At 42.1% G+C, this 26085-nt stretch overlaps 1 protein-coding gene across 4 annotated transcripts; it reads left to right on the forward strand.

Moving 5' to 3' along the window:
* On the forward strand, positions 1-25483 carry ATP6AP2 (ATPase H+ transporting accessory protein 2). Of its 4 annotated transcripts, none has more exons than XM_055266820.2 (9): positions 1-600; positions 8800-8930; positions 11333-11464; positions 17350-17445; positions 17628-17765; positions 18788-18841; positions 19699-19848; positions 20873-20992; positions 24410-25483. In XM_055266820.2, the coding sequence occupies exons 1-9, from the start codon at positions 564-566 to the stop codon at positions 24602-24604; spliced, it is 1053 nt and encodes a 350-aa protein (XP_055122795.1). In that variant the 5' UTR covers positions 1-563; the 3' UTR covers positions 24605-25483. The 4 variants fall into 4 exon arrangements, with proteins under 4 accessions (XP_055122795.1, XP_063490602.1, XP_063490600.1 ...); XM_063634530.1 differs by having other exon boundaries at positions 403-600; positions 24413-25483; XM_063634531.1 differs by lacking the exon at positions 17350-17445 and having other exon boundaries at positions 425-600.
* The last annotated feature ends 602 nt before the right edge of the window (positions 25484-26085 follow it).

The following is a 26085-nucleotide window of genomic DNA, read 5'->3' on the forward strand; positions in this document are numbered from 1 at the left end:
CTTCTCAGCAGGCGCTCGGCGTTTGTATACTTGTTAGAGCGAAACCCCAACCAGCCCCGCCTTTCACAGCTGGCGTCCGTAGCCGGGCGGAGGCACACGACCAGGAAAGACGGACACCCTGGTTGGAGACCGTCGCTCGAGACTGGCAGAAAGGTCTGCACTCGGAAGGCAGCCTCACCCCGTGGGCTCCGGGACCCCTCGACTGGCTCCATCACCCATTCCGACGACCCACCCTACGCTCCACCTCTTGACCCGTCATCGCCGACCGGGGGTCGGGACTGCCCGACTTTTCAATCGGTGCCTACCATTGGCAGAAGTCTCCATCCGTTACTTTAAGTCCCGCCTATCAGGCTGACGCTTCCCAGGTTATGTCCCTTCCGTAGGCCGCGGCGTAGCTGGTGATTGGTGGAGAAAGCGGCAGCTGTCCCAGCGGAAGCGACGAAGGGACGGGCCCCGGGAGCCTGGATGAGTCCGAGCGCGTCACCTCTTCACGCTGCGGTTGTCGCCCGTGTCCCGCCGGCCCGCTCCGTGTCGCCCCGCACTGCTGCGGCCGCCGCGGCACCATGGCTGTGTTTGTCGTGCTCCTGGCGTTGGTGGCGGGTGAGGAGCCGGGGGCGGGCAGGACGTGCCTGGGGAGGTCCCGCGCCGCAGGGCTTGGGGGTCGGGGGCGGCCGCGGGCGAGTAGCTGCGAGGCAGGTGCCGCAGTGCGGTCGGTCAGCGGCGGCCTCGCCTCAGCTGCGTTCCCGTCAGCATCTTCTCCGGATCGGCCGTGTCGGCGCGGCCTCACGGGCTGCTGAGGTCGGGGCTGGGCTGCGTAGGGGGCCCCTGAGCCTGCCTCCACCCTCCACTTTGAGGAAGGCGCGTCCGGCCGGCTTCTTCCGCCTGGAGAGGCCCTTCAGTGTACGGAGATGCATTTCTCAGTGAACTGGGATTGAGTCGCAGCCCAATGCGAAGAAGAGAAGGCAGACTTTTTAGCTGCCACTGGCTGCCACGATGTTTTTTGCATTTGTATGGTGTCTTCATTTCTAGTGGTTGTCATCAGTAATTGCTGAAATCCCTTCCCCTCCCTTCCCTTATGTATATTTCAGGATGCAAAAGTTGAAATGGAGTCATTATTTTTATGTGACTATTTCTTAAGGCGAATACAAAGCACCTCTGAATAGTTTGTCACAGTTCCAAATTTTAAGGATTTGGAAACTAGGATGTGAGTCACATTTTTGGGGCCACATGCAATAAATGGTAGCTTTCTGAGAGTAAAACCTAGGTTCCTAAGCATTCAGCAAGAGGAGAAGAAATCAGCTAATACGTGGCCTCTTACTGCATATCATGTGGTAATGTATTTGATTTGACAGCAGTCCTTAGAAGAGGGCATCATCTTCGTTTTGCAGGGTAATCAACCTAAATAAATTACCCAACACTAAACAGGTAGTAGCAAAACTGGATTTGATTTCAGATGAGATGGTGCCAGCGCATGGGCCTTTTCCATTATATATGTTGTGTTGCACAGGTAACGCTATTACTGTGTGAGAATGTGGGGGTGATGGGGACTGAGACTGGAGGCACAGACAGTAGTGAACAAGAGGCCAAGTTGAGAACGGCTTGGAGGAATGGGTGCTCTGATCCTCAGTGTGTCAGTTTAAAACCTATGGGAGGCTGGGCGCGGTGGTTCACGCCTGTAATCCCAGCACTTTGGGAGGCCGAAGCAGGCGGATCACCTGAGGTCAGGAGTTTGAGACTAGCCTGGCCAACATGGCAAAACGCCATCTCTACTGCAAATATAAAAATTAGCCGGGCGTGATGGGGCACACCTGTAATCCCAGCTACTCAGGAGGCAGAGGTACGAGAATCGCTTGAGCCCGGGAGGCGGAGGTTGCAATGAGCCGAGATCGCGCCATTGCACTCCAGCCTGGGCGATAGAGCCAGACCTTGTCTCAAAAGCAAAAACAAACAGACAAACAAACCAAAAACCTATGTGAGGTGTTGTGAGGTCCTGCTTTTGGAATGGCGATTTAATTCTGCACCAGTATGCTCTTGAAATCTGCAGATCTCTGTCCCTAGAGGTGCGGGGGTTTTGTGTGTTAATGATAGTTACGTTTTATCCATGCCCCAAACGTTTTCGAGTTCTTTGTTTCTTTCTTCTGTTTCTGGCTCTGGAAAAGTCTTTCTGATCTACTGAGATACTTTGAGGGAATTAATTTTAATTCAGTTTTTGAAATTTTAAAAATATTCCCTTTGATCCTGTGGTTTAACTGAACATCTATTGAGATTCCATGTTTTAATGTTTTGACTGACATTATTTTGATTCAGTGAGGTGTAGGCTTTTTTGTTTTGGGTCTGAGATAAAATAATTGCTTCTGCACATGGTTTGAACATGCTTTCCTTACTAGCATAGCCGAGTTCATACAGAACAAGAACCTGATCCTGTCAGCTTCTGAATTGCTCAGTCTTGTCAGATGAGGTTCAGTTATTATTTTCCACAGTGACTAAATGTGATGTAATGGAAAACATCTTTAAGAGCTCTGACTTCTCTATTCCAGGCGGAAACAAAAATAGAAATCCTTTAAAACAGTGTTGCCAAACTAGAGAGAGAACTAGGGACCTAGAGAGAGAGGAAGGGAACTAGGGTTTTGAATACCAGATCATGAGGAGTATTTGATAAAATTCAGATATTTAGCCTGGAGAAGAAAGGCCAAGGGTGAACACATGGAATTTGAAGTGATGTCATGTAGAAGAGGAGAGAGATAGGATCCATTTTATTATTATTATTAATTGATTCCATCCACCATCGTAGACAATAATAGCACAGTATAGTGGAGTTCCTAGAGGGAAGGACACTTAGCCCAGACTGGGGAGGCTGAGGAAAATTTCCCACGGGAGGTGCCTCCCAGGGCTAATGTGTTGAAAAGTTGGGGTGGGAAGAAAAGGTATTTGAAACAGAACAGCATGTGTAAAAGCACAGCGATGTGAGAGCAAAGGGGCAAGTAGTTTGGTGGGGCTGAAATGTACAGGGATTAAGTTGGGGAGATCCCAGAAATAAGGTTGATGAGGTTTCTTGGGTGTTAATGCTTTGGGTTTTGCCTCAGAGTCTCTGGGCAGTGAGAGAAGGCATTTAAGCAGAAGGGTGAATGATCAGATCTGTATTTTGAAGCAGTTATGGGAAAGGCTGGATTGGAGAGTGGCATGACAAGGGTCATAAGGCAACCAATTCTAGCAAACCTGGTGAGGGCCTGAAGAGTGTGCCCTGGACATAGAGGGGAAAGGATTTGTGAGATAAGAAAAAAAGATGAAATTCAGTGGCTAATTAGCTGTGTTGCTGAGGAAGGATTTAAAGACGACTGATTCCAGCCACTGGGTGGAAGGTGGTATCATCCTTCAAGATAGAGAATACAGGAGAAGCGTGTGGAAAGATGGTGAATTGGGTGTGTTTTTGGTGTTTGCAGCCTTAGGAATAGTTGGGCTCAGCCTGGGAGAGATGTAGAATAGGAAAGCAGTAAGAGTCAAGAATGGAGCCCTCAGATCTCCAAAGTGGAATATGCTAGGTGATCCATTTGGATGCCAGATGAATGTACTAGAACTTCCATTTATATCCTTTTTGTTTTTGTTTTTGAGACAGGGTCTCACTCTGTCACTCAGGCTGGAGTGCACTGATGTGATCACAGCTCACTGCAGCCTCGACCACCCAGGCTCAAGCGATTCTCCCACCTCAGCCTCCCTAGTAGCTGGGACCACAGGCGCATGCCACCACACCTAGCTAGTTTTTTGTTTTTGTAGAGGTGAGGTCTCGAATTCTTGGGCTCAAGTGATCCTCCTCCTCAGCCTCCCAAAGTGCTGGGATTACACACAGGTGTGAGCCATCGCACCCGGCCTCTTTTTTTTTTTTTTTTTTTGAGACAGAGTCTTGCTCTGTCGCCCAGGCTGGAGTGCAGTGGCACGATCTCGGCTCACTGCAAGCTCTGCCTCCCGGGTTCACGCCATTCTCCTGCCTCAGCCTCCCGCATAGCTGGGACTACAGGCGCCCGCCACCACGCCCGGCTAATTTTTTTTGTATTTTTTTAGTAGAGACGGGGTTTCACCATGTTAGCCAGGATGGTCTCGATCTCCTGACCTTGTGATCCGCCCGCCTCGGCCTCCCAAAGTGCTGGGATTACAGGCTTGAGCCACCGCGCCCGGCCTTTTTTTTTTTTTTTTTTTTTTACTTTTTGGAGACAGAGTCTTGCTCTGTCACCCAGGCTGAAGTGCAGTGGCGCGATCTCGGCTCACTACAACCTCTGCCTCTGGGGTTCAAGAGATTGTTGGTCCCTCAGCCTCCCAAGTAGCTGGGACTACTCTTGTTGCCCAGGCGGGAGTGCAACGGCATGATCTTGGCTCACCGCAAGCTCCACTTCCCGGGTTCAAGTGATTCTCCTGCCTCAGTCTCCCAAGTAGCTAGGATTACAGGCATGCGCCACCATGCCTGGCTAATTTTGTATTTTTTTAGTGGAGACGGGGTTTCTCCATGTTGGTCAGGCTGGTCTTGAACTCCCAACCTCAGGTAATCTGCCTCCTGAGTAGCTGGGACTACAGGCATGCACCACCATATCTGGCTAACTTGTGTATTTTTTTGGTAGAGACGGGGTTTCACTATGTTCACCAGACTGGTCTCAAACTCCTGACCTCAAATGATCTGCCCGCCTCAGCCTCCGAAAGTGCTGGGATTACAGGCGTGAGCCACCGCACCTGGCCTCATTTTTGTATTTTTAGTAGAGATGGGGTTTCGCCATTATGGCCAGGCTGGTCTTGAACTCTTGGCCTCAAGTGATCTGCCTGTCTTGGCCTCCCAAAGTGCTGGGATTACAGGTGTGAGCCATCATGCCTGACCTATTTTTATCTTATCTCTTTTTGAATAATAATGGTCAGGTATTTTGTAGACTGTCTTTCAATTTGGGTTTATCTGATGTTTTCTCATTATTAGATTGGGAAAAATACTACACAGGTATCTCATCCTTTTTAAAATTTTTATTTTTTTATGCTTTGTAATATAGCACAAATCAAATACATAATCTATTACTATAGTAGAAGTATGTACTTTACATGGAGAGGATGAGAGGGACAGAGAGAAGAGAGAAAGGCTACTTTCCAATTTTGGGCTGACAGAGTTGAAATCTAAAAAGTTTGGCTACCACTGCTTTAAAGAACAGGAAGGGAAAGAAACAGAGGAGAAGCAGCCAAAGGGATTGCAAGGAAAACTAGGAGCCGTGGCTGCATGAAGACCAAAGCAGGAGCTTTTCAAGGAGGGAGTTGCCAGTATCAAATGCTTTGGGAAGTTAAATAAAATTAAGGGATGGAAATTGCCTTTTGAGTTTGGGGAGTCGTTTCAGTGGCATGGTGGGCTTGGAAGGTGTGGGCAGCCAGGTGGGGTGGCTCACGCCTGTAATCCCAGCACTTTGGGAGGCCGAGGCAGGCGGATTGTTTGAGGTCAGGAGTTTGAGACCAGTCTGGCCAACATAGTGAAACCCCGTCTCTACCAAAAAAATACACAAGTTAGCCAGACGTGGTGGTACGTGCCTGTAGTCCCAGCCACTCAGGAGTCTGAGGCAGGAGAATCTCTTGAACCTGGGAGGTGGAGGTTGTGGTGAGCTGAGATCCTTACCACTGCACTCCAACCTGGGTGACAGCAAGACCCTGTCTCAAAAAAAAAAAAAAAAAAAAAAAAAAAAATTAAAAAATGTTGTGGGTTAAGTAGTAAACGTAAAATGAAGTATAGAAGCAAACGGTGGTTGACTGCTCTTTCTGGATTCTTCCTCTGAAGGGGAGCAAGGCTGGTAGCTGGTGGAGACTGGTAGGACCAAAGGAGGTTTTTTATGGTTTTAGTTATAGAATGGGAGTGCCTTGAGCATATTTTTATGCTGAAGTGAAAGGGCCAGTGGAGAGGGAGAAAATTGGTGGTTTGAGGTGTGACTTCATTCATTCATTAACTCAACAAGTACTTTATTGAGCACCAATGTGTCGGGCTCTGTTTTCAGCCCTGGGAATAGTGTGTGAACAAGATGCACTGAAATCCCCGCCTTCATGCAGCTTGTATTCTATAGGGCCATCTTTTGATGGCTATTACCATATAGCCACCTCACTCCTGATACGTTGTCTGTCCTAGAAGAGTGGCTTACTTAATAAACAGTGAAGGAACGAAGGTCCCTAAAAAGGCTGAACACAGGATTGTCTTAGACTGGAGGAGGGACATCCCTGCCCTCATGTCTGGAGGGAGAGGAGATACAGATGCAGATAAATTTGTGGTGGGGAGAGGAAGCAGGTAGCTCAAGAAATTCCTCTGTTTTCTCTGTGAAGTGGGAGAAGAGGTTATCTGGTGAGACTGAGTCGGGGAGTGATAGCATAGGAAGTTGAAAGTTAGGAAGCCCATTTCAGTTTAGTACAAGGAAAAACTTTTCAAAGGACTAGAATGTTGGGAAAATGGAGCCAGTTGCTGGCAAATGTAGTTCGTATATTGAGGTGGTGTCCCCATCACTGGTAGTATTGAAATAGAGGAGGGGTGACTTTCTGCCAGGTATCCCTGAGATGTGCTTATACTTATAATAAGCAGAAGTTTGGACAAATGACCTTCCTCTGTATAGGAGTCCCTGACTCTAAGGTTTTCTAAAGCTCTGGGCTTCTGAAGGACTGTTGTACAGGCATGGAAGTTGAAACTACGAAGTTGGGGCAAAGTTATTTGGTATAGGTTTGCTAGAATGGAATGAGTAGGGCTATGTCTCAAAATAAGGGTATCTCCAAATCAAAATATGGTTTTTTAAATGTGTATGGTACCTGGGGCTGGGTGCAGTGGCTCACGCCTGTAATCCCAGCACATAGGGAGGCTGAGGCGGGCCGATCACTTGAGGTCAGGAGTTTGAGACCAGCTTGGCTAACATGGTGAAACCCTGTCTCTACTGAAAATACAAAATTTAGCCAGGCATGGTGGCACACACCTGTAATCCCAGCTACTCGGGAGGCTGAGGCAGGAGAATCGCTTGAACCTGGCAGGCAGAGGTTGTGGTGAGCCAATATTGTGCCACTGCACTCCAGCCTTGGCGACAGTGCGAGACTGTCTCAGAACAAACAAACAAAATATGTGTATGGTTCTTGGGAAGCATAGGTCTCTTGGTTCCCCATTTTTCTTAGTGTTTGCAGTACTACTACTTTAGTGAACCAAGATATCTATCAGTTACAAAAGACCATTCCATTCTGCTAATTTTTTTGGTCTGTCTTCAGCTAGAGCAGTTTGGAAATTCCTGTTCTGACAGCTGTGCCGGATTGAAATTTGTGACTCTGTGTATCAGCACCATCCTGAAGCCTTTTATTTACTGTCAATACTGCAACACCAAAACATTTACTGTTGCTTCCAACTTTACTTCCATCCCCTGTTAGTGGTACTTTCCTTAGGTCAAGAGAATAACACTGATTCTTTACTAAAGTCTAATTTTCCCATACTAGGTGTGGCTAACATTTGTTCTAGACTTGGAGCTAATTTTTTTAATAGGAACCCCAAATTAAAAAATCAGCCAGGCATGATGGCATGCACCTGTAGTCCTAGCTACTCAGAAGGCTGAGGCAGGAGGCTGTGGCAGGAAGATCACTTGGGCCCCGGAGTTTGAGGCTGCAGTGAGTCATGCAGACTCAAACTCAGCTTGGGTGACACAGCCAGACCCTGTCTCTAAAAAAACAACTAGGTACAAATTTCATCCTTAAATGTAAACAACCAATCGTGTTCACTTTGGTTGCCCAAAGACTACAAAAAGCTCAGGGGCTCTGCCCTTAGGCCTGGCAGTGAAGCAGTTCCCAGGCACACTTTCTGTTTTCAGGGGTGCTCAGGATTTGGAAAAAAGTTCCTTTCAGTGACTGAAATTAGCTACTTGTCCCTGTGTAAGCTAGACATCACTAGGTTAATAGATAATGGATGAAGAGGCCAAATACCTCATCCTTAGCTGTGGAGGGCTTATAAAATAGTCCCTTTATTCTCATCTTTATGTTTTAATCCTGAATCCTTAGACTAGTTGACTTTATCATTACAGAATACCTTTTCTTGCCCTCTTGACATGTCAACTACAAATACTATTTCCTGGACTTTGTTTCTAAAGTCTGAAGTGTTCTTATGTTTCTACCTGTGACATGTATGCCCCACCCCCCCAACATTTGACAGTCCTTATTTCACTAGGGTTGCCTATGGGACATAAGGAAAGATGTTACCTATCCTAAGACATACTAACCTGCTAAAATCTTATAGTGAAATACTAGGAACTTTATGAATTTGCATTGTGTAGAAAGGATTGATGGTAGAAATAATTTAGAGATTTCAAGCTTCTTTTCTTCCTTTTCAGTCTGTGCCTGGGCTTTGTTTTTTGTTTTTTAAATTTTGGAGATATGCCACTGATTTCCAATTCCCACAAATTGCTACATGCCTCGTTAAGAGCCATCAATAGGAAGGTGTCTGTATCATTAGGAAACCCTGTTTTGTAGTTGTACCTTTGTTGATCTCTTTTTGAGATTTTTGTTTGTTGGTTTCTTGTTCTTATCAGGCAGCCCCTGAACCAGAATAGGTTCAGAGAGGCTCTGGTAGTTGTACTTTTGTTCCAGCAGAATGTGTGGACTTAAATTCTTAGAGTGATACTTTGAAAAAGAATTTGTTATTGTTTAGGACTCAGCATTTTGACCAGTCATAATTTAATATGCTAAGCCAGTGGTGAATGGGGAAACATGTATTATATTTAATAATTGTCAAGGTAAATGATTTATGATGTTGATAATTCATTTACTAATCTGTTTTCTTTTCAGGTGTTTTGGGGAACGAGTTTAGTATATTAAAATCACCAGGGTCTGTTGTTTTCCGAAATGGAAATTGGCCTATACCAGGAGAGCGGATCCCAGACGTGGCTGCATTGTCCATGGGCTTCTCTGTGAAAGAAGTATGTATATATTTTTTAAATGTTTGGAGCTGTATTTAAGAACATTTTTACTGATTTCTGCTAATAGCCCAAGAAAGCATCAAACGAACGTAGGTACATTTGGTACAGATTACAACAGTTAAAAAGCTCATCTGGACCAGGCACAATGGCTCACGCCTGTAATCCCAGCACTCTGGGAGGTCGAGGTGGGAGGATCAGTTGAACCTAGGAATTTGAGACCAGCCTGGGCAACACAGTGAGACTCCCATCTCAATTAAAAATAAATGAATTAATTTTTTAAAAGCCCATTTGTAGTTGGGAATATTTTGGATAAGTGCTTCAAGCTTGGCTTCTGAAACCATTAGAAATCATTGACTATATAATTATTTATTCATAGTAGTGAAATTCTTTGTATATTAGAGAATATATCTGTCCTACTGTTAATAGGATATCTACTTTGTTTTTTTTTAGTATAGGCGATAGATTTCACTATGAATGATAAAATATATATGCATTATGCCTGAGGTTAGGAAAATAATGTGGTCAGTAGCCATGGGGCAGCCAAGGACCTTGGTTTCCTAGGATGAAGCTATGACCTGTTGTAGTAATTGGCTGCTTATGTGATTGTAGGGGGCGGGAGGGTCTAGATCCAGTCAATGTGAGAGATCGAAAGGTAAGGGCTCAGAAGAAAGGAAATGCAGCTTGCTAGGTGCTATCATCTCCTTCTCTTTGTAAGTCTGGTGCTTTTGATGTGGTCTCTAGATATGTATCATCAGTCACTGAAAGGAACTTTTCTCCCAAGTCCTGAGCACTCTTGAAAACAGAAACTATGCCTGGGAACTGCTTCACTGCCAGGCCTAAGGGCAGAGCCCCTGAGCTTTTTGTAGTCTTTGGGCAACCAAAGTGAACACGATTGGTTGTTTACATTTAAGGATGAAATTTGTACCTAGTTGTTTTTTTAGAGACAGGGTCTGGCTGTGTCACCCAAGCTGAGTTTGAGTCTGCATGACTCACTGCAGCCTCAAACTCCAGGGCCCAAGTGATCTTCCTGCCTCAGCCTCCTGCCTCAGCCTTCTGAGTAGCTAGGACTGCAGGTGCATGCCATCACGCCTGGCTGATTTTTTAATTTTTTGTAGAGACAGGGTCTCGCTATGTTGTCCAGGCTGGTAGGTCTTTAACTCCTGGCCTGAAGCAATCCTTTCTGCCTCAGCCTCCCAAAGTGCTGGGATTACAGGCACAAGCCACCACACCCAGCCTGTACCTAATTCTTTTTTTGTTTTGTTTTGTTTTTGCTACAGGGTCCCGCTCTATCACCCAAGCTAGAGTGCAGTGGCCTGATCTCGGCTCACTGCAACCTCCACCTCCCAGGTTCAAGAGCTTCTCCCACCTCAGCCTCCCTGGTAGCTGGGACCACAGGCGCACAACACCATGCCCAGATCATTTTTATATTTTTTGTAGAGACAGGATTTTGCCATGTTGCCCAAGCTGGTCTTGAACTCCTGGACACAAGGAATCTACCTGCTTCAGCCTCCCAAAGTGCTGAGATTACAGGCATGAACACCACACCTGACCATCTAGTTCTTTACAACCTTAAACTTGACTACAGATGGCTGTTAAAATAACTGAGAAATAATTATTAGTAAACTAATGATAGTTACTTTTAGTAGGAATTGTTTTTGTTTTTTTTTTTGAGACAGAGTCTCGCTCTGTCGCCCAGGCTGGAGTGCAGTGGTGCAGTCTCGGCTCACTGCAAGCTCCGCCTCCCGTGTTCACGCCATTCTCCTGCCTCAGCCTCCCGAGTAGCTGGGACTACAGGCACCCGCCACCACGCCCGGCTAATTTTTTTGTATTTTTAGTAGAGACGGGGTTTCACCGTGGTCTCGATCTTCTGACCTCGTGGTCTGCCCGCCTCGGCCTCCCAAAGTGCTGGGATTACAAGCATGAGCCACTGCGCCCGGCCAGGAATTGTTTTATTTATAAAGAGCTTAGTCTAAAGAGGATGTTTTAATGACCATCTTGCTATGTCGCTGTGAAAGATAAAAGTGATGCTGTATATGAGGGCAAAAAATGATGTGGGGGAAGAAAATTTCCATGGCTACATGAAGAAAATAATTATTTTGTGATCTGAAATTTGAAAGGTACCTATGTTTTGTTTACTTGCTTTTTTCCACAAAAGGTGTGAGATGACTTACTATTAGACTTTGTTTCAAATCTGTAGAATTTTAAGAAAGTGAAGAGGGTAGAAATCAGCATTCTTGATTAGGGGATTGCAACGACTGCCACAAATAAAATGTTTACTTTCCCTGTGAATTTTCCTTGTCAGTGTCATCTCAGAACCCCTTAACTCTGCTTATTAGATGTTATTGGGGAGGTGGGTTCCTGAGTTGATAATTAAGCACCGCTTTGTGCTTTTCAATGTTTAGGACCTTTCTTGGCCAGGACTCGCAGTGGGTAACCTGTTTCATCGTCCTCGGGCTACCGTCATGGTGATGGTGAAGGGAGTGAACAAACTGGCTCTACCCCCAGGCAGTGTCATTTCGTACCCTTTGGAGAATGTGAGTATTTATTATAAAAAATTAAAGGGATACATTTTACATTTTCCCTTGTCAGCTGTCATTATGAATTGCATTCTAAACATACTTCTCTTATCTGTTTTTGATGCATGGTTTCTTTTGAAATTCTTTGACAAACACAATTTCTTTTTAAGAAAATTACATGATGACTGTAATTGACTGAGGCTTGGCTGTTCTCTGTGGATGAGAGTACTGTTTAAGATAAGAGATGGAGAAATTGCCCCACTCAGAATAGCCAGAGGCTTGAAAAAGAGAGCCGCCAAAGGAGAAACCAGTTGGGGGTGTATCCTGCTGCCTTTTTTTTGGCCATTGTCTTGTCGTCTTCCCTGCAGGATTTTACCTCTTTTCGTGTGTAAGGACACTGGAGGCTGCTTGCTGGTTCACTTACTCCTTCACTGGCCATTCAGGCAATGTGGGTGACTGTGCTGATCTGAGAGGCCCTCCTTCCATTATAAGCATATAGAAATGCTTGAAAGAATGTCACAAAAACATTTTTACTAGCCTAACTAAATTTGAATGCAAGAGGGGGCGGTATACACAGGTGTTACATATGGATGGAAAACTCAGAAGCCATAGTGGTGAGCAGGAGCTGACGCTGAAACTGTGTTTCCTGCAGAAATCCAGGGACTAGAAAATGCTGTCAACTTGTTCTTGAAAAGCGGACTAGTAAAACTAGTAAAGCTGGCTTGCTGCCCTTGGCTGTTGGACCCAAAGAGTCCCCTGAGAGAAATTAGAATTACAATTATAGGCTTATGCTGTGCAGAGTGCCTCTTTCCAAATTCACATGACCTGCCCCATAGGGACACCTCCATAGCCAAGGTCTCCTTTGGTCAAATACGGAAGATGAGTGGAATTTACAAAGCACCTGAAGGAAAAAAAATGCCGTGAGAAACTAGGTGCAACAAACAGAATTCATCTCCTTGGAACTACGGAGAATAGGCCAATTTCCAAGAGATCTAAAAATACATACATTAAAATTGTGAAAAAAAGGGCCAGGCATGGTGGCTCACGCCTGTACTCCTAGCACTTTGGGAGGCCAAGATGGGAGGATTGCTTGAGGCCAGGAGTTTGAGACCAGCTTGGTCAACATAGCAAGACCCTATCTCTAGGGGAAAGAAAAAAAGGAAGAAAGAAAGAGAAAAAAATGTGTGAAAAAAAAGGAAGGAACAGAAACTAAGAGGGAGTTGTAAGACATTTTTGATATATGGTGCTTTAGTTGATACTTCAAAATATTTCATAATTTATATTGTGATTCTTTAACCCATGCGTGATGTAGAAGTATTTTTTCCAAATACATGGGTTTTAAAAAAGTAATTTCTAATTTTTAAATTTCTAAGTTCACTGCATTGTAATACTGTGGTCTATGTGATGCTGAAGTTTTGGAATTTTTTTTTTTTTTTCAAACTTTCCTGTGGTCTAGTATAATTTCCAAGCACACATGGCATACTTAGAAAAAATTATTATGCACTAGTCCACAAGGCAAATCTCAACAAACAATAAAGAATCAGTATCATATAAACTACCTTCTCTGACCACAATGGAGTTAAATCTGAAAATAATAATAAAACGATATCTTAAAAGGGTATTTGGAGCCTGGCACCATGGCTCATGCCTGTAATCCCAACACTTTGAGAGGCCAAGGCGGGTGAATCACTTGAGGCGAGGAGTCCGAGACCAGCCTGGCCAACGTGGCTAAACCCTGTCTCTACTGAAAATACAAAAATTAGCCAGGCGTGGTGGCACACGTCTGTACTCCCAGCTACTCGGTGGCTGAGGCACGAGAATTACTTGAAACCGGGAGGTGGAGGTTGCAGTGAGCTGGGATTGCGCCACTGCACTCCAGCTTGGGTGACAGAGCGAGACTCCATCTTAAAAAAAGAAAAAAAAGGTATTTGGATCAACATTCTCCTTTCCCCATCCACCTGTCTCCCCCAGCCTCTTCTAACCATCATTCTACTCTCTACTTCTATGAGTTCAACTTACAAGTGAGGTCATGTAGTATTTGTCCTTCTATGCCTGGCTTACTTCCCTTAACATAATGTCCTCCAGGTTTATCCATGTTGCAAATGACAGTTTCCCCTGCTTTAAAGGCTGTATAGTATTCCGTTATGTTTATATACCACATTTTCTTTCTGCTTTTTTCTTTTTTTTGAGACAGAATCTTGCTCTGTCGCCCAGGTTGGAGTGCAGTGGCACGATGTCATCTCACTGCAACTTCTGCCTCCTGGGTTCAAGGGATCCTGGTGTCTCAGCCTCCTGAGTAGCTGGGATTACAGGTGTGTGCCACCACGCCTGGCTAATTTTTTGTATTTTTAGTAGAGATGAGGTTTCATCATGTTGGCCAGGCTGGTCTCGAACTCCTGAGCTCAGGTGATCCACCCACCTCAGCCTCCCAGTGGATCTCAGTGCTGGGATTACAGGCGTTAGCCACTGCACCCAGCTGCACATTATCTTTATCCGTTCGTTTGATTATGGACACCGAAGTTGCATCCATCCATATCTTAGAAATTGTAAATAGTGCTGCAGTGAACATGGGAGTGCAGATATCTCTTCAGCATACTGACTTCAATTGCTTTGGATATATATACCCAGAAGTGGGCTTGCTGGATCATGCTTTAGTGATCTATTGCACAGAATGATGACTATATTAAATAATAATGCATTGTATATTTCAAAATTGCTAAAGGAGTAGATTTTAGATACTTTTACCACAAAAAAAAATATAAGTATGTGAGGTGCTGGATTTGTTCATTAGTCTGATTTAATCAGTCCACTTTGTAAACTTATAACAAAACATAACATTGTACCCCATAAATATATACAGTTACTATTTGTCAGTTAAAAATAAAATAAAAAGTATTTGGAAATAGTAACAAACAAAAGATACAACTTCTCAGATTTAAAGCATACGGAACACCCAGTAGGCAAAAGCCAGATCCACACCTAGATACAGTGAAATTGAAGAGTTATCAAGGAAATGGAAAATCTTAAAAGCTATCAGGGAGAAAAGGCACTGTCATTACAAAGGAATGAGTGTAGAAGGAAAGCAAGGAAAATGCAGTGGTTGTGTAGTATGAGCTAGGCTGAGTATTATTTGCATTGTCATAATAATGAAATGATACTGATCCAGTGAAAATTTTGATACAACTACTGGGAGAGTGGGGAGATAGAAACAGAAGGGGAGCACATGGATGGCTCAGGGGATGGGGCAGTGGCTGGTGATGTGAGAGAGCTAAAGCCTCATTTTCTATAATGGATAGTAAATATCGACAAGGCCTAAAATTGAAAAATCAGGAGATGTAATTTAAGTGCCTTATTTAGAGATGGTAAAAACAAAAAAAGTCAACAAGAAAAGATAGTTGGAATAGATGCACTCCTAAATAATTCATGGGTTGAGGAGGAAATCACTGTGGAACTTTTTAAATTATTTGGAACTGAGTAACAATGAATGTACCATTTATTTACAAAATTGGGAGGTGCAGCTAACGTGGTAAGAAAAAAGAAATTTATAGCCTTAAATGCATGTTTTAGACAATTTAGGTTGTCTAAGAATGGAAATTAATGAGCTAAAGACAGCAGAAGAACTTCAGAGTAAATACACATAAAGTAGAAGGAAGGGAACAATACAGATCAAAAGGCAGATTATTTCACAGGGACTATTTAAGTCATTTATTATGTGATTTCTGTGAAAATCATTGCAGAAGATTTTCTTTAAAATATATAAAAATCCAAAATGCCATTTTGAGATTTTTATTAGCATGTAATCCCAAAATATAGATTTAAAAGCAGACTAGCCTCATTTTACATGAGAAGAAGCTGTGCTGTGCGAGGAGCTCATTTTATTGCTTGGCCCTGGTTGGCTGCTCAATACTTTTCCTAGCAGAAGATGGTAAATGAGATAAAAGATTCAGGGGCAAACCCCACAAAACATAAAAATCAGAGTATCTTAGAATTCCATTTAACGAAGCTTCTATTTGATTAGCTAGCTGTTTTAGTTAGAATTTCAAGTCATACAGGTACAGAAATTTGAGGACAGATATGCATCTCCCTTACAATACAGTGAGAGAAGAACCATCATTCGATATTAAGCAGCCAAGCTTTTTACTTTTTGAGCTTAGCTGCCTGTATAATTATTTCTTTTCCTTCATTGGTGTTCATCTGATTCCTGAGCTGCTTCAATTTGATCGCTATGGACGTGGTACCTAATCTTCAGCTTTCCTGAACTGAGCGCCATTTCACTAAGTGAAGTGAGGCTGGAAAGTTTGCATCATTTGCTCATGTATTCCCCTCACAGCCTGAGGAGGTAAACTCTATGATTGCCAAAGGAAAGCCCCTATAGCTGATTCAGGGCAGCTGCTAACAGTATGCTTTTGCAACTTTGAACTCTCTTCCCCCTCTTCACTTACTCATTAACTCATTTTAAGAGAATTTGGGGAAGAGTTAATAAGAATCTTGAGTAAGAGAAAAAAATTTAATTTCACAGAATCATAAAATTGATCACTTAATATTGATGCTGGGCCTGGGCATGGTGGCTCACGCCTGTAATCCCAGCACTTTAAGAGGCCAAGGCAGGCAGATCACATGAGACCAGGAGTTTGAGACTAGCCTGGCCAACTTGGTGAAACCCCATCTCTACTAAAAATACAAAAGTTCGCCGGGTGTGGTGGTGCGTACCTGTAATCCCAGCTATTCAGGAGGCTGAGGCAGGAGAATCACTTGTACCTGGGAGGTAGAGGCTGCAGCGAGCCGAGATTGTGCCACTGTACTCCAGCCTGGGCAACAGAGTGAGACTCTGTCTCAAAAAAAAAAAAAATGTGATGCTGGGATTTTGTCAGTAAGACATAATCACATTGATTTCTGCCTGTATCACATTAGCGTTACTTTGCTACTTGTAAACATGAATCTTTAAGTAGTAAGGGAACTACTGAATGAAAGATCAATGTAAGAAATCTCCATTAAAACAAAAACACGACTGTACTGCTTGTTTTAATACAGTAATACTGGGAATGAAATAATTTTTTTAGGGGAAAAATAATTTATTTTTTTAAATCATGTACTGCAAAACAAATCTATGGGGATAGAAGTCAGAATTTTCGTTACCCTTGAGGGTGGAGGTAGTACTTCGAGGGCGCTGATAGTGTTCTGTGTCGATCTGGCTGGGCTACCTGAGTGCATGCATGTGTAAACATTTGTTGAGCTGTTACCCCAAGATTTGTATACTATATTATATGTATTTTGCACTTTAATAAAAAAATTGAAGGAAAAAAGTAGGTCTTATCACAATTGGTTATTTCAATCTAATAATATCAACATGTCCTAAGATAAAGGCTTCAAAAACCTTGTGACATACTTAACACCTTATCTAAGAGTCTTTAGGCTATCTGAAGACAAATGTTAAATCTCATTAAACATTTTTAAAATTTTGAAATGAAAGATGAATTCCATTTTTATTTCAATTAAATTCAATAGTCAGATTCCTCTAACCTTCTCTTAAATGCAAGTTAAATACTTTATTGTGGAATATGCATTCGTCGTGGCACATTTAGTCAATATCGAAACCAAATGTATTGCTGCTTCAAATACATGAATGACCACCAGAAAATGGTTTGTGCTAGATACAGTGTTGTGTCCATCAGGTTTAAGTTATTTTCCACTGAGGCACATTGGGAGATACAGACTCGGCTTACCAGGGGGCTGTTTAATCTTCTGTGCCCTCAAAAGGGCTTGTTTGGAAATGATTTCGGGCTTCTAAATTTCCATAGAAAGTGCTGGAAAAAAGTTTAAGGCTTCTTTTTAAATACCATCTGAATGATTTTTCTTCCCACTTTGGTTCACATAATAATTGCGTTCTTACTCTTAAATTTCAGGCAGTTCCTTTTAGTCTTGACAGTGTTGCCAATTCCATTCACTCCTTATTTTCTGAGGAAACTCCTGTTGTTTTGCAGTTGGCTCCCAGTGAGGAAGTAAGTGATAAGGGTTTTATTTAAGACATTTTAAAAAATAAGCTTTTATTACTTGAAAATTATGAAATGTAATTTTATTATGAAAATGTAAAACTAATTTATGAACAATGTTGTCATACCTCTGGGTATTGGAACTAATCTGTAGAATGTGAACAACTTACAATTTTCTGTTCTTCTTACAGAGAGTGTATATGGTAGGGAAGGCAAACTCAGTGTTTGAAGACCTTTCAGTCACCTTGCGCCAGCTCCGTAATCGCCTGTTTCAAGAAAACTCTGTTCTCAGTTCACTCCCCCTCAATTCTCTGAGTAGGAACAATGAAGTAAGTGCAGTTATTCAATGAATACATGAATATCATTAATTTCCCTCTTTTTAAAAAATAGAGACAGGGTCTCACTCTGTTGTCCAGGCTGGTCTTGAACTCCTGGCCTCAAGCAATCCTGTCTCGGCCTCCCAAAGTGCTGGGATCACAGGCTTGAGCCACTGCATCCGGCCTCCCATTCCTTATACTACTGGAAATTTTGGAAATTTTGGTATTTTAGAAAATGAAAAATTGTGCACATTTACTGCTGGGGTAGATTCTTCTTTAGTGTAATTTTCTTATGACTCTCATGAATAAACTGATCCTTTTTGTGAGTTGAGCTGTGGTAAATAACATCACATTTTAGCATGAGGGTTGCCACCTATTAATTCAAACAAGCCAGAGGTCATAGATCTACTTGGTGACTGGCGGAGCTGTGTGGGTCTGGTAACTTGGGAGCCAGTGTTCACTGCCTCTGCTGATTTGTTGCCACATTTTTCTCATTCATTCTGGACATTGCAGTGGAGGGAGCCACCTCTACTTTTGACTCCTGTCCTTCAGCTTCTCCATCTGCTCATGCCCCACTTAACCATGTGGCATGCCACTTTCGTGGTGGCCTCCCCTCTTTATTTGCTGTGGATGACCAGGGCCATCATCCTTTATTTCCTTTATTCTCTGATGTGGAAACTATTCAAGGGAAGTGAGCAAACTGGGCCAATGGTAGGATGTCATTGCAGAGTGCCAGGATATCCTGATGCTTTGAAGGAAGACCACTGGAGAACTTGGATGCTTTATCATGGATTTGTCAAAAATATAGCTATTGAGTGGCAGTCACTGTGCTAGGGAATGGCCATCACCTTTTTGTTAGGAAATAATGTTTTATGTGCATTTTCAATTGAAGCAAACATACCAAATGGAAGATAATTATATAAATTCACTTATATGATCAACATTTATAATATCCTGTGCCTTACTTGGTAAATGGCAAATAAAGATCTCTGGTGCACATTTAAAAGAATGCTCTTTTTTTGGGCTCTCTGAAGGTTGACCTGCTCTTTCTTTCTGAACTGCAAGTGCTACATGATATTTCAAGCTTGGTAAGTAGGCTGCTCTAATTTTTCAGTTCCATTTATTTTGGTTTCTAGAGAATCCTTGAATAATAGTAAAGGCAGTTGAAAAGTTTGATTAAGTATGCCCTAGATTTATGATCCCATGAAAATTGAAAAATTAGTGGCAATATTGGGAATTTTGAACACATCCATGTTATAGTCAAATTATTTTGCATTTCTGCTTTTTAGGGAGAGACAGCATATCTTCCAAGAACACAAGCCTGGGTGTAAGAACACCCTGGCCATAGTCCTAACTTGGCTGTTGATTTCTTGTCAGACTTAATTCCTATCTATATCTTTGGGCCTAAAATAGAAATAATAGTTTGGACTAATAATGCTGTCAGTCAAGTCAAGAAGGGACGAAATCCGTCTGAAGGGTGTTTTTTTGGTGAATGATTTTTTAAAAATCATCCTTGTTACTGAAATAGAAATTCTTACCTGTTTGCTGTCTTCTGAAGTTGTTTTCCAAACTTTTTCAACAGGTGTTGGTTCGGGGAGTCTGGAAGTGTAGTGCATTACTGGGATCAAACTGGTCCAGCCATCTGTTCTTTCATACCTTGGCCCATACCTGAGTTTTTAAAACTGAGGAATTTTGTTGAAAGCTTTTATTAAATATCCAAGGAGTCTTGTACTGCTCCTAAACATGAGATTCGTGTTGGATTTATCAGAAACGCTTATTCAAACCAGTGTCTTTTGCCACCATTTTAGACTATTTGCATGTTGTGGTACACTGGTATGGTTTAGTTTAGCCTAGTTTAGTTAGGCATAAAACTTTAACTGGCTGTGTTTGGCATCCTTCATCTTACTTTATCCACTAACTTTTTTTGTTTGTTTGTTCTCCTAAGCTGTCTCGTCATAAGCATCTAGCCAAGGATCATTCTCCTGATTTATATTCACTGGAGCTGGCAGGTTTGGATGAAATTGGGAAGCGTTATGGGGAAGACTCTGAACAATTCAGAGATGCTTCTAAGATCCTTGTTGATGCTCTGCAAAAGGTAAATATCAATGCGACATGAGAGGTTGGAGTATGACCATTTCACTTTTAGCCTCTTAATAGAAAAATCTGCTGTTTCAAACACTGTTGATTGAACTCTTGTTTGCCTTCTTTGGGGCTCCTCTAATTATATTGGCCAAGGATGGCGTAGGGTCAAAAATGTATATTGATATATTTCTTCCTAATGCTAGAAAGAACAGCATTAGGAAGTTATCTCACACAAAGCTTTACAAAATTATTGTAAAATATTATAACATAAAATTACCACTTTAACCATTTTTAATTGTACAGTTCACTGGTATTAAGTGCAAGTACATTCACATGTTTTACAACCATCACCATCTTCTATTTCTAGAACTTTTTCATCTTCCCCAACTGAAACTCTGTACCCCTTTTAAACACTATGAGATAACTGAAGTAGAACACCCAGCACAGTACCAGACACTTAGTAGATACATAATAAATGCTAGTTCCCCTCTGCCCTTGAAGTTCTTCACCTGCATCCTTTCAGTGAGGCTTCATATTTTAATCTTTATAGATATTTGTGATTAACCAGAGACCACTTAGGAAGATTTCTTCGTTTCTCTTTCCAACTTCCCTTCCTCCAATTTATATGCTGACAAATTCAGTCTCTTCTTAAAGTAATTTTATTCTGAACATTTGAATATATGTTAAAGCTTAACACTTTTCCGTATAGTTGAGCAAAATCAAAACCTTTAAGACTTGCTTATTTTAAGATGTAGTATATTTCATGAGCCAGGAGGTAAGTGTACATTGTTCTTGTAGCTGCACAAAAGCTTTAAAAATAATTTTAATAAGTATGTATTTGACTCACTGCATAAAATGATAACTAGTGAGGTAATGCATATGTTAATTAGCCAATGTGGACTTAAGCCATTCCACAATGTGTACATATTTCAAAACAATATGTTGATGTGATAAATATATATTTTTTTAATTTGTTAATTAAAAATGAAAAAAGTACATATTTGAGATTCCCAATAATGTTAATAACTAACTTTCAGTTTGCAGATGACATGTACAATCTTTATGGTGGGAATGCAGTGGTAGAGTTAGTCACCGTCAAGTCATTTGACACCTCCCTCATTAGGAAGACAAGGACTATCCTTGAGGCAAAACAAGCGGTGAGTATATTTTGAGATTCTGCTTTAAAACTGTAAAATTAACTTTTTATAAAAAAAAAAAATACCAAGTCCTATATCACCTATGGGTGACATGAATGAGCAGTCAGTAAATCTGAAAAACAATTTCACTTAAAACATAAGCTTCTTGTTCACATACATATGTGTGCTTTGCCAGTGATAATCAGTTCTTTGGGGTTATAATCAGATAATGCAAGAATTTGAGTTAGGGATAAAAGTAAATCTGTCCAAGATTATAATTCAAATATCAGTACACACAAGGAGACATCAGAAGTTAATGTGGCGCCAGGTGCAGTGGCGTGCACCTGTAATTGCAGCTTCTCAGGAGGCCAAGGCAGGAGGATTGCTTTAGCTCAGGAGGAGTTTGAGGCCAGTCTGAGGAAACGTAGCAAGAACCTGTTTTGAAAAAAAAAAAAGAAGTGAATGTGTGCGGGAGTGGTGTGGTGCCCACATCCTATGGGCTCTGCTTTTCTAGCAGGCACATTGTCTTTGTGGCATAGTCCCTCACTTACTGAGATGCTTTGTGTGTACCTCTGTATGATTTTGATTTACTTAACAGTTTTTTGGGTATGGATCTTGCTTTGATTTTAAGCATTTAGAGGGTCAGGATGAAGCATTACCATGGTTGCTGGCCATGGCAAAACACATATCTGTTTATGTATATGTACCTGCATATTTACATACGTACATATATGCTTACAGCTGCAGCAGAACCTAGGGAGGGTGATGGGAAAGAGTAGTGTAGATGCTCCCTAACATCCTACGGCCGAGAACATTGCTTAGGGCTGGCTGTATCACTTCCAGCAGATAGATATCCAGTCAATTACATACACCTCCACTTCAGACCCGTTTGCAGCCCCCACCCTGCTCAGTTTTACTGACCTCAGAGTGGGACTTGGAGTCAGAAGGTCGAAGCCAGTGCCTGTTTGAGATAGTCTAGCGATTACTGGTTTGAGATTGTTTCTTTCTAAATTAAATTGGGGATGGAAGGACCTCTGTTTCAGACAGCATGTCAGTCTAGACAACCACCCAAAATTTCCCACCATAAAACATCTAGAAATGCTGGATAAAAATAAAGACCTTTTAAAAACTACACAGTTTGGGCCGGGTGTGGTGGCTCACGCCTATAATCCCAGCACTTTGGGAGGCTGAGGCAGGCGGAACACCTGAGGTCAGGAGTTCTAGACCAGCCTGGGCAACATGGTGAAATCCCGTCTCTACTAAAAATACAAAAATTAGCCGAGTGTGGTGGCGGGCGCCTGTAATCCCAGCTACTTGGAAGGCTGAGGCAGGAGAATCGCTTGTACCCGGGAGGCAGAGGTTGCAGTGAGCCGAGATTGCGCCACTGCACTCCAGCCTGGGAGACACAGCGATAAAAAAAAAAAAAATTACAAAAATAAAAAGTACATAGTTCAGCTCACAAGAAAGGGAAATTCTCTTACAGAGTAAATAAAGAAGAGGAGGCCGGGCGTGGTGGCTCACACCTGTAATCCCAGCACTTTGGGAGGCCGAGGTGGGTGGATCACAAGGTTAGGAGTTCGAGACCAGCCTGGCCAACATGGTGAAACCCCGCCGTCTCTACTAAAAATACAAAAAATCAGCCGGGCGTGGTGACACACGCCTGTAGTCCCAGCTACTTAGGAGTCTGAGGCAGACAAATTGCTTGAACCCGGGAGGTGGAGGTTGCAGTGAGCTGAGATTGTGCCACTGTACTCCAGCCTGGGTGACACAGTGAGACTTCATCTCAAAAAAAAAAAAGGAACCCGAATGTGGTAAGCAGGCCGCCCTAAGGATATTTGCCAGCTGGGTCACCAAGAGTCCTTTGGTGCCTTGTGTGTGGGGGATGGGAATGGACAACTCCAGGTAAAGCTGGGGACCCTGAAAGAGCTGTGCCCTCAGTGAGAGGGTAGACTGGAAATTTCTGCCCACCAGCAAAGGGAAACAGGCACCTGGGCTCTGGGTGGTCAGGATATGTGTTGAGAGTGGGGATGCCTCCCAGAGAATCCTTTTTTTTTTTTTTTGGAGATAGGATCTTACTCTGTTACCCAGACTGGAGTGCAGTGGCACAATCTCAGCTCACTGCAGCCTCCACCTCCCAGATTCAAGTGATTCTTCTGCCTCAGCCTCCCAAGTAGCTGGAATCACAGGCATACACCACCACGCCCGGCTAATTTTTGTACTTTTAGTAGAGATGGGGTTTCACCTTGTTGGCCAGGCTGGTCTTGACCTCCTGGCCTCAAGTGATCTGCTCACCTCAGTCTCCCAAAGTGCTGGGATTACAGGTGTGAGCTACCATGCCCGGCCTATGAGATTTCTTTTTAGGGTGATAGAAATGTTCTAGAATTAGATTGTGGCGATAACTATGAAACCACTAAAATTCCTTGACTTGTACACTTAAAATGGGTAGGAAAAAGAACATGTTTATCAAAAAAAAAAAAAAAAAAAGGAAGGAAAGAGGTCTTCATGGGCGTGAAATCCTTTAACATTTGCCTCAGCTCTGAGCTGCCCGCAGGTTAATATGCATGCCTGTGTACCCATTCTCTCCTACATTTGAAACCACTCTCTTCCATTAGCTTAAGGAGACAGGAGTTTAAGGAACATTTACTGAGTACTCACAACATTCCAGGTGCTGGGGCTGTAGGGACAAATAGATCTCAGTTACATTTTCTTTTTCATCCTCACTGCCAGGCACCCTGCCCCCATTTCTCCCACCTCATTTGGCTGCCACCTCCTAACTTGTCTGAACTCATCTGTCTCTCTGCTTCCCAGCTGGCTCCTCCCAAATCCATCCTACACATTGTCATCAAAGTTACATTTTTTCTTTTCTTTTTTTGAGACAGGGTCTCGCCCTGTCCCAGGCCAGAGTGCAGTGGCACAATCATAGCTCACTGTAGCCTCAAACTCCTGGGCTCAGGTGATCCACCTGTCTCAGCCTCCTGAGTAGCCAGTTCTATAGGCTTGAGCCACCACACTCAGATAATTTTAATGTTATCTTTTTAAGACAAACCTGATCTTGTCAATGGCTCCTGAAGTGCTGAGATTACAGGTGTGAGCCACTGTGCCCGGCCTTGCTGATGATATTCTTATACATGTCTCTTGGTACACATGTAGAAATTTTCCCTAGCATATGGACTTACTGGATCACAAGATATGCACACCTTCAACTTTATTAGGTATTGTCCAGTTTTCCCAAGCATTTGGACTGGTTTATACTTCCACCATCAATGCAAGTGTCTTCTCCACAAAGGCACTCCTTCTTGCTTCCTCCTAGTATAAGTAGCTGTTATGCCACTTACGAAGAAATGTTTGTTAGACAAATGAATCACAGTCACTAGACTGGGATAATTTCCTATCTTAAAATTCTTCCCTCTTGATTTTTCTTTCTTTTCTCTATTGTAGAAGAACCCAGCAAGTCCCTATAACCTTGCATATAAGTATAATTTTGAATATTCTGTGGTTTTCAACATGGTACTTTGGATAATGATCGCCTTGGCCTTGGCTGTGATTATCACCTCTTACAATATTTGGAACATGGATCCTGGATATGATAGCATCATTTATAGGATGACAAACCAGAAGATTCGAATGGATTGAATGTTCCCTGTGCCAGAATTAGAAAAAGGGGTTGGAAATTGGCTGTTTTGTTAAAATATATCTTTTAGTGTGCTTTAAAGTAGATAGTATACTTTACATTTATAAAAAAAAATCAAATTTTGTTCTTTATTTTGTGTGTGCCTGTGATGTTTTTCTAGAGTGAATTATAGTATTGATGTGAATCCCACTGTGGTATAGATTCCATAATATGCTTGAATATTATGATATAGCCATTTAATAACATGATTTCATTCTGTTTAATGAATTTGGAAATATGCACTGAAAGAAATGTAAAACATTTAGAATAGCTCGTGTTATTATGGAAAAAAGTGCACTGAATTTATTAGACAAACTTATGAATGCTTAACTTCTTTACACAGCATAGGTGAAAATCATATTTGAGCTATTGTATACTATGAACAATTTGTAAATGTCTTAATTTGATGTAAATAACTCTGAAACAAGAGAAAAGGTTTTTAACTTAGAGTAGCCCTAAAATATGGATGTGCTTATATAATCGCTTAGTTTTGGAACTCTATCTGAGTAACAGAGGACAGCTGTTTTTTAACCCTCTTCTGCAGGTTTGTTGACCTACATGGTCTAGTATGGATACTAAAAATACTACATTGATCTAAGAAGAAACTAGCCTTGTGGAGTATATAGATGCTTTTCATTATACACAAAAATCCCCGAGGGACATTTTGAGGCATGAATATAAAACATTTTTATTTCAGTAACTTTTCCCCCTGTGTAAGTTACTATGGTTTGTGGTACAACTTCATTCTATAGAATATTAAGTGGAAGTGGGTGAATTCTACTTTTTATGTTGGAGTGGACCAATGTCTATCAAGAGTGACAAATAAAGTTAATGATTCCAAATTTGTGTCATTGCAGTACTAAATCTATTTTATATTGTAAAAACCTAACAAAACAGGCTTTTCTTTAATCAGGATTGGCTGTTTTGTTGTACAGATGATTTCATGCTGTTTCTTTTACACTTGTTTATTCTCACTGCCTCCTGAGATTTAGTACTAATGTAAGGAAGGCATTTTAATTACCATTCTTGTTACTGAATTTATATAGAATATATGAGAAATTCATACTTTATGTAGGAAAGGGTTACATTTTTCTATAGCTTTTTCTTTTTTTTAAATTAAAAACATTTTAGAGACCAGTCTTGCTATGTTGCCAGGCCGAACTCCTGGCCTCCAGTGATCCTCCTACCTCAGCCTCCCCAGTAGCTGGGATTATAGGTGTGCACCACTGCACCCGGCCCTGTAGCATTTTTAAAGATGAATAAGCAACTAATTGGTTAGAATATGAAGGACTGTCTCAGGTAAAGGTTTAAGGTAACAATTTGTTTTCTTTTTCAAAAAACAGAATCTTTAACTTAATTATATAGCAAGATTATTTTAGTATGAGCATTGTAGCCCTGACCCCGGGATCCTTCCTTGTATTTAGTATTAGCTGTTTCTGCATCT

The sequence above is a fragment of the Symphalangus syndactylus genome, chromosome X (assembly GCF_028878055.3).
Source record: "Symphalangus syndactylus isolate Jambi chromosome X, NHGRI_mSymSyn1-v2.1_pri, whole genome shotgun sequence".
NCBI lineage: Eukaryota > Metazoa > Chordata > Mammalia > Primates > Hylobatidae > Symphalangus > Symphalangus syndactylus.

What these genes read in the sequence shown, in the direction of transcription:
- ATP6AP2 (XM_055266820.2), top strand. Translation starts at nt 564, where the DNA reads ATGGCTGTGTTTGTCGTGCTCCTGGCGTTGGTGGCGG. An exon ending in GCTCCTGGCGTTGGTGGCGG is followed by an intron (nt 601 to 8,799) that starts GTGAGGAGCCGG and finishes TTTTCTTTTCAG; the next exon opens with GTGTTTTGGGGAACGAGTTT. An exon ending in CTCTGAGTAGGAACAATGAA is followed by an intron (nt 17,766 to 18,787) that starts GTAAGTGCAGTT and finishes GGCTCTCTGAAG; the next exon opens with GTTGACCTGCTCTTTCTTTC.